We start from the raw sequence: 8,814 nt of genomic DNA, 5'->3' as shown, positions 1-8,814 counted from the left end.
GAATAGGATTAACATCGATCTAGTCCATCTCTAGATTTGTTTCGTCCACTCGTTCATCACTGTTAGGTCGATTTTGTTGGTCTGCTACATTCCTCGTTGTGTCAACCACGGATATACTAGTCCTTGTTAGTATATATGATCTAAATTAGCCTCAACATATACTCGAATAAATAACTATTAAAAAATAAAGTTATATTTGTTGCTAATAATTTTTACAGTAGTAACTCACACCCCTTTTGTTCCCTTATAAATGAAGTTAGTGTTTGGTCTTTCATTGTTTTCTTCGTCCACATATGTCAACATGTGTAACCATGCAATCTTGACATTTAGAGCCATCTGTTTCACATTCGATGCACATAAGCTGAGATGGTTTTCTGCAAAATGTATGTTGGATCACAATGCAAGCGCTTTTGCAAAAATTTATCCACTATTGATGTGCGTTGGATGCGATCATGCGAATCAGATGGTTCTAAAGGTCTGAATGCATGCTTGTAGAGGTTAGTATGGTGCACAAGAGGACATGTTGCCTTCTTCATCAAGGAAGGGAGATTTGGCGCACACCGACAATCAATATTTCCCGCGTTATGATTTGAGTTGCTCAGATGGCGACAATGGCGTGGTTGTAAGTTTTTTTAAGAAAAAGCTGATGTGATTGTATATATGTTACTGCAAGTTGCGACGCCTGAACTTTATTGCCAGCCTTAGACTCTATTCAGTAGCGTTAAAAACTCTATTCACTATTTCAAACTTTACTTTATAGATAATATAATTTACGGTGTAAAACAATTTTGTACACAACTGTATGCACGGTCTGTTGGCCATAGCGTAGGCCACCGTTTGTTCGGTGTAGAAATCTAGCTTCCACCTTGCACAAGCCGGACCAAGAATAGGGGGTGTTTGATTTATAGGGACTAATTTTTAGCTCATCTATTTTATTTTATTTTAGTCCAATTTTAGTTTTTGTATTTGTTAATTTAGAGACTAAAATAGAATAAAACGAAGTGACTAAAAATTAGTTCCTATAAATCAAACATCTATAGTATGCTGACCACAGCCTTATGGGTCACCATTTGCTCGGTGTAAAAATCCAGCTTCCAGCCTCGCACAAGCCGGACCAAAATCTTGGCCTGCCACGGATGACTGCGCTGTTTCTGATGTCAGATGTGGGCTCTTGTTACAGCCCAGGTCAGCGGGGCTGTGTGACTGGTTGGGCTGCCTCGGCCTTGCGGTGTTGGCGTGGCAGCTCGTGGATGCTCCGGTCCTCCGCGGTGGTTCTAGACCGAGACCCGAGAGAGTCAGAAGCGAAGCGGAACAAAGAGAGGAGAAACCAAGCAATCCGCCTCATCCCAGCTCGTCACGATGCTCGCGACCGCCTCGCCGCACCTTCAGGCGGCCGCGCGCCGCCTCTTCCTGGCTGTACCCGTGAATCAGGGCTGCAGTAGCATCCGCCTCCCGCGCAGATGCTTCGGCCGGTACGCGTCGGTGCGCGCGGCGTCGGTGACCGCCCCGCCCGCGAAGGAGGGGGCGGACGACCTGGGGTTCCTGGAGATGTCGTCCGGGACGCGGCGACGGTACTACATGCTTGGGGGCAAGGGTGGGGTCGGGAAGACGAGCTGCGCGGCGTCGTTGGCCGTGCGGTTCGCCAACAACGGCCACCCGACCCTCGTCGTCTCCACCGACCCTGCGCACTCGCTCAGCGATTCCTTCGCACAGGTCGCTCATCCCGTTGAATGCCTCTGCTTTTGAGACATGCTTGATTCTCTAGAATAACTTGTTACTGTATTACTTAACTGCTTCATTTTGCTACCTCGGCGTTTCAGGATTTGAGTGGCGGGACGCTCGTGCAGGTCGAGGGCCCTGATTCACCTCTGTTTGCGCTTGAGGTTAGGAGCTTCAAATTCTGAACAATGACAAGGACCTACGGGACATGCACATCAACTGAGCATTAGTGTTGCAAAAGCACCGTATGTGTGGTGGAATCATGGGTCACTGACTCTATCCACCCTTCATCTGAAAAATCTGAGCAGTAGTGTAATAGACTAGTAGTCAGTGTTTGATAATATAGACACTTAAGGGTCCGTTTGGATCGTTTCATTTTGAAGGAATTCGAGTCTAGTCTATGGAGTAGGCTATTTGACTTGGAATTTGACATTCCACAACTTTCTAAAGTTTAGATATATGTTAATTCATGGAGTGAGAGATAGAAATTGATTTCATAGATCCTTATACTATGTTTTTGCTCTGTAACTTATAACACACTCTCGGCTCGCTTTTCTGCAACAAATAAGTATCTCCTCCCATGTGTCCAACAACAGTATACAAGTACATTGAGCATGTGGCCATATTAACGTAATGAATATGTGTCTAGATTGTGATTTTCAGAATATATTTCAATTCCAAGATCCAAACGGGGCCTTGGGGGAATTGCTTTGCATTGGCCACTGGCAGCTTTGATTTTTGCAGGATGAAAGTTTATGGCTGAATGGCAGTTTCTGCCACTATTAATTTCTCTTGGAAAGTTCACATTCCTGTTACCTCGAGCATTTTTTATGAATGGTTACAACTTTCTGACAGGGCTATTGTTATGACCGGCCGCCACTATAGGCGCTGGGCAACAGCATAAAGCATGCAGATAAGGATTAGAAGATAAGATTGCATGCAGATAAGGATTAGAAGATAAGATTGCATGCAGATAAGGATTAGAAGATAAGATTTGTTAGAGAGAAAATAGGAGATCTATCTCATTAGATAAGGATTAGAAGGGAGTATAAATAATTGTAAGCACCACTCTATAGATCAAGCAGAAACAAGATTGTTCCGGCTTCCCAGAGGGAGCCGGGAGATTACTGTGACCTAGCTGCCCCTTTCCTCGCGCCTCTCTTCTCTCACGCGCGGTGAACACGGCGACCCGCCGCTGTGCATCGCGCCCCAAACCCCGGCCACCAATCACCCACCACTACAACCTGCGATCAATCCGGGAATCAGCCCCGATTCCTACCAGCTATGCCATTGGAACTACAATAAGTGTGATGTGTTGACAACTTACAATGTTAATTTAATAATTCCTAGAGTAGATATTTTTTTAGTGGAAACAATAGGAGAGTGCCCCACTGTGAATGTCTAGAATAGATTGATGCGCACTGTCCTTATGTGTGACATGTTCGGAGTTTTGGTGCAGATAAATCCTGAAAAGGCCCGGGAGGAGTTTCGGACAGTAAGTCAAAAAAATGGAGGAACAGGAGTAAAAGATTTCATGGATAGCATGGGCCTTGGGGTGCTTGTTGAGCAGGTGAATGATGATAGTCATGTATACTTTGTGTTCAGTCATCTTAGGATCATTATAAAGCACTTTGTCCCAGTTCAGTTTGGTATTTGGCTAACGCCATCTTTCAATACAGCTTGGAGAGTTAAAATTGGGGGAATTGTTGGACACACCACCACCTGGCTTGGATGAAGCAATTGCAATTTCTAAGGTAAGAAGGATGTGCATAGCTTATGGTATCCCTGCTTATCATTCCTCTGATTGTAGTTTGTGACCTCCATGTTGCGTGTCTCTCAGGTTATGCAATTCCTTGAAGCACAAGAATACAGCATGTTTAGTCGCATTGTATTTGACACTGCCCCTACGGTAATAACCCTACCATTGTGTATCAAATGTTGAATCTACATGGGAGTCACATTATCAGCTATTATTCGCTAACTTCTTTGACAGGGCCATACACTCCGGTTATTATCCTTGCCAGATTTCTTGGATGCGTCCATTGGGAAAATCTTGAAGGTATTTGTTGGCTTCCATGCTTAGCACGAGTATGCTATGATTTAAGGCCCAAATCCTTGATATATACGAGTCGCTGAATGAAGAAAAAATTTAATTATGTTGTAATCTTCTTACAACCCACCTTATTTTATTCTGACGACTCAACTTATAGTGACCATGTATCCTTCTGATATGGTTTCCTTGGACTTATTTAATCTAACCTTTGCACTGTGCTGTACTGTTAACACATTCAGTTTGTGAAATTAGATAGCTGTATGTTCTTTTGTACATCAATGTGCTCAGAACATTCCTTATAATTTGTTCATGTCGGTGTTAGCGAGTTCAACATTTTATTTTCCTTGGTGTTGCCAAACATTACATGCATCTTATGACTGTCATTATGGCCAAAGATCATGACTGTCAGTATGCAACTATTTGTTCATTCTATCTGCTGTCTCTGCAACCTAATTTGAATCTGATAATGACCTTGTTCTTCAGATATCATAGCCAAGAGAGAATATTTCACCAGACGTTTATTGTTCTGGCAACTTGAAATGATGATGTTGTATCACGTTGAGCTTTGCCTTCTTTTTGCAGCTGAGGAGTAAGATTGCTTCTGCAACATCAGCTATTAAATCAGTATTTGGACAAGAGGTCCAACAGCAGGATGCAGTAGGTGTTTTCTGCCCAGTTCCTGTGAAATACTGTACATCATATGTCTTTCTTCACTACGGTTCAAACCTTCTAACTTATATTTCTCCTCCTAAAGGCGAACAAATTAGAGCAACTCAGAGAAAGGATGGTCAAAGTAAGAGAGCTTTTCCGCGACACGGAATCAACAGAGTTTATAATCGTGACAATCCCAACGGTAACTATTGTGTTCTTAGCTCCCCACCCCCCTAGAATATGTACTCCCTTGAAGGTAATATTTTACTGCTATCTTTTGCACTGGTATTTTTCAGGTGATGGCAATCAGTGAGTCATCAAGACTGCATTCTTCGTTGCAAAAGGAAAGTGTTCCTGTAAGGAGACTCATTGTGAACCAAGTTCTGCCACCTTCAACATCGGACTGTAAATTCTGTTCTATAAAAAGAAAGGTACAAATGATATGGCACCGACAGTTTAAATTTTCAGTTAATACCTGGTTCTTGTAAAAACCACTAGCCTGCAGGAAAAGTTATGTATCTCATTTTCTTCACACAGGATCAAACGCGTGCATTGGATATGATACGGACTGACCCAGAGTTAAAAGGTTTGAACATTATCCAAGCACCTCTTGTGGACATGGAGATTAGAGGTGTTCCGGCTCTCAATTTTTTGGGTGATATACTGTGGAAGTAACTTCAGTTATGGGAAACAGGATCGCTTATAAGGGTGCTTAATTGGCCAATATCACTGTTAGCCTGCTGCACAATTGCACTGCTCTGCAACTAGCAATCTGTGGGCTCTTCTGGTTGTTTCCAGCTAACAATTGCACAATAAGCTTAAGTTGTTTCCAGCTACAATACAGCACAACACATTCTCCATGGTGCGTTAAATCTGAGTAGAAAGCACCAAATTGGAGGGTTTTGCTGCACTCCTGCACTAGCATTTGATGACCTGTTACTCTTGGCAGTGATGCAGATTGGATTTAGCCCCAAATTAGGCTAATTGAAGTGAAATGCTGTAATATTTATCCTTTTATCAATTATCCCCAAGATTAATAGCAACACTTGTGGCCTTTTGGTTCGGCGACTTTGTAAAACTCTTCGTTTCTTATGTGCCATCTCAATTTTGTACAAGAAATGTGTTTTCTCTTCTCCCTCACTGGGGCAGTTATTCAGGATATTTTAAGCTTTGGTTTAGCTGCCTTGCAATGATGCGTGGGTTTGGCACCCTAATTCTGGCTGCAATGATGCTCCAACACAAATAACAGTAAACACACGGACATAGCAGGTCGCGTGCGCCGGAACGTGTCTTTGGATTTCGCGCAGCATGCATCCCCGCGCCGCTCATGCAGAGGCCGATCGGGAACTGGAAGCCACTTCTGCCTCGGGAGTCGGTTCTGCAACCCATGCAGTGATGCAGAGGCCTAGCCTACTATCCGGAACTGGAAAGGCGTTTATGCCTCGAGACTCGGTTCTGCAACGGAAATGCACTTGTTTCTGACGCTTTCTGAAGAAATGCTACTGCCCTATTGCCGCTATCCTTGCCTTTCATTGCATCGTCCAATCAGAATCTTGCATAGGAAGGCATGTTTGAATTAGATTTTAAAAATCTGGATTCTGGGTAAAAAAAAAGTATTTGTTCCTTTTTAGAATTTGAGCCTGTGCGTTGAATTCCTCTAGAATCAACACACCCTTAGTGTCTGGATGAGATTGTCCGATTTTGAGGTTTCTTTTCTATCTGAATTCTTGGATCCTTATGGATCCAAAAACTACCCATACTCACGGTACCGATGAAATAACCTACCAAGGATCCACCGTTGCATTATGTGATTTTGGTTTATCAAGCAGTTCTGTTTTTTACAAATCCTTGGGTTCGGAGTGCTAGAGTCCACCCTCCTGCGTTTGTCGGTCTTAATCAGTTTGCTGTCATTCGTGCATGTAGCCAATAGCTAGAGCCAGAGATTCTTGCGTTGGACAAGCAACTACTCATGAGCCAGAGTAGGACTTTTGATTTGGCCTGATTAGACCTCTCGCAATCATGATTTATTACAGTAGTAGCAAAAACACTCGCACATCATCGGTATACAGCATGCACAATGTACGTTTCCAGAAAAAAAAACATGGGTGGCAACACTGTTTTTAGGGTTTGTTTGTGAGAACTTCATTTCAAAAAATTTAGATTCGTTTCAGCTTCTTCCATTCAAATAGGTTTAGCACCACAAGCTCTAGCTTTGAAAACAAAATGAAACTATAGGTCATCTTCATGAAAATAATGAAGCCCTTCAAAATGTGCTTCACAAACATTGTTTTCATACATCATAAAGTTGCATAGAAATGACCATCACGTCACTAGTTACATAACATAGTGCTTCGGTTATCTCGTGACAACCACTAATTATCAAGGGTAATAAAAAAACTCACAAAAATAAATTGTATTACAAAAGATGGAGTTTATGTGCAAGCTAAACACTTCTCGAACCCACATCAATAATTTGTTGGAGTTATTTTATAGTAAACCTGAAAAAACGAAGCTGAAATTCTTAAAGTGAAGCATTGAAGCCCTCCCACACAAACCGTTAAACTACAATTTATATTACCATACTTTACAAAGCGACATGATACAATTATGATATATTTTATATTAGTTTAATCCAATATCTGTTTAAAGATACAATATTTTGGTTGCAACGTAGGAGAGAAGAAAGGGCAAGACCGTAGCCGTCGCTTTCCATACGCCAATGAAAAACTTTGATTCAGACCAAAATATTTTAGATGTACAATATTTCTAAATGTACTACCAAACATGTTTTGGTCTAAAATATTATGGTATGTTGAAATACCACAGTATCATCTTGGAACTAAAAATACTATATTCCCAAATAGGTCCTTACATAGATAGACTTTCTACTATCAGCGAATAACACTACTTTCTCTCCTCAAGTTTTGATAGTATCAACAACGAGTTTTATAACGTTTTTCGAGATTGAGATGTCATATAAAAAATAAAATCTAGATAAAATATTTATTTTTATTAGAAAGTTTTATTTTTTATAGATGTCTAATTTTATGATATGTAGAGAGTTAGTAATCGTGCCAAAAGAGTTTTGTCCTCGTGAAATTCACTTATGTCTTATTAAAAAAATTGCCACATCATAAAAAACGTTTATGTGACACCTTATTGAATACAAAAAAAACTCTCACTAGAACCGGCCTTAGAAAATTACTTCTCTCTTCTCTGAAGTCTTTTATTTTATGTTTTAGGAGTGGGAGGGTGCATGTCGGGGTTAATAGATCATGCTCATTTTATTCTTTTAATATTTCATGATCCGTAATAAATGTTAGGGGGTTTAAATAATAGATAAGGCTCATTTAGTTCTTTTAATATTTCATGACCCATAATAAATGTTAGGAAGATAAAATTTTTAATCTTATATTGATAGTGGAAGAAAACTTTAACCAACTTAAAAGGTTAACTTGGTGTACATCATATGTGAAGTTGGGAAAAGGAGACTGTCATGCCATGCACGCTGAAAGGGAATTAGGATTACACCTAGTCCCTAATTAATTTTGGTGGTTGAATTGCCCAACACAAATAATTGGACTAACTAGTTTGCCCAAGTGTATAGATTATACAGGTGTAAAAGGTTCACACTCAGCCAATAAAAAGACCAAGTTTTGGATTCAACAAAGGAGCAAAGGGCCAACCGAAGGCACCTCTGGTCTGGCGCACCGGACTGTCCGGTGTGCCACCGGACAGTGTCCGGTGCACCACCGGACATGTCCGGTGCACCAGAGGACTCCAACTCGAACTCGCCACCTTCGGGAATTTCCAGAGGCACTCGCGCTATAATTCACCGGACTGTCCGGTGTACACCGGACAGTGTCCGGTGCGCCAAGGAGGAGCGGCCTCAGGAACTCGCCAGCTTCGGGAAACTGCAACGGCTAGTCCGCTATAATTCACCGGACTGTCCGGTGTGCACCGGACTGTCCGGTGCGACTCCGGAGCAACGGCTATCTCCGCGCCAACGACTCTCTGCCGCGCATTTAATGCGCGCTCTGCGCGCGCAGAAGTCAGGCGCGCCCTGGCGCCCATTCCGGCGCACCGGACAATGAACAGGAGTTGTCCGGTGTGCACCGGACACCCAGGCGGGCCCACAAGTCAGAAGCTCCAACGGTCAGAATCCAACGGCAGTGATGACGTGGCAGGGGGCACCGGACTGTCCGGTGTGCACCGGACTGTCCGGTGTGCCATCGTGCAGACAGCCTCCCAACGGCCACTTTTGGTGGTTGGGGCTATAAATACCCAACCACCCCACCATTCATTGCATCCAAGTTTTCCACTTCTCAACTACTACAAGAGCTCTAGCATTCAATTCTAGACACACCAAAGAGATCAAATCCTCTCCAAAT

The 8,814-nt window shown here is 42.5% G+C and overlaps 1 protein-coding gene across 1 annotated transcript; it reads left to right on the top strand.

Annotated features, from left to right (window-relative positions):
- The first annotated feature begins 1,324 nt into the window (after nt 1–1,324).
- LOC100284977 (arsenical pump-driving ATPase) lies at nt 1,325–5,538 on the top strand. Its single transcript, NM_001157872.2, is given in 10 exon segments — nt 1,325–1,713; nt 1,821–1,883; nt 3,179–3,289; nt 3,399–3,473; nt 3,560–3,628; nt 3,713–3,778; nt 4,355–4,429; nt 4,527–4,625; nt 4,720–4,854; nt 4,961–5,538. Coding segments are annotated over 10 exon segments (1,185 nt in total). The 5' UTR covers nt 1,325–1,359; the 3' UTR covers nt 5,099–5,538.
- Nucleotides 5,539–8,814: the final 3,276 nt, after the last annotated feature.

Source organism: Zea mays, chromosome 5 (assembly GCF_902167145.1).
Source record: "Zea mays cultivar B73 chromosome 5, Zm-B73-REFERENCE-NAM-5.0, whole genome shotgun sequence".
NCBI classification, from domain to species: Eukaryota; Viridiplantae; Streptophyta; class Magnoliopsida; order Poales; family Poaceae; genus Zea; species Zea mays.
The sequence above is the reverse complement of the archived record's forward strand: the minus strand, read 5'-3'. Positions and strand labels throughout refer to the sequence as shown.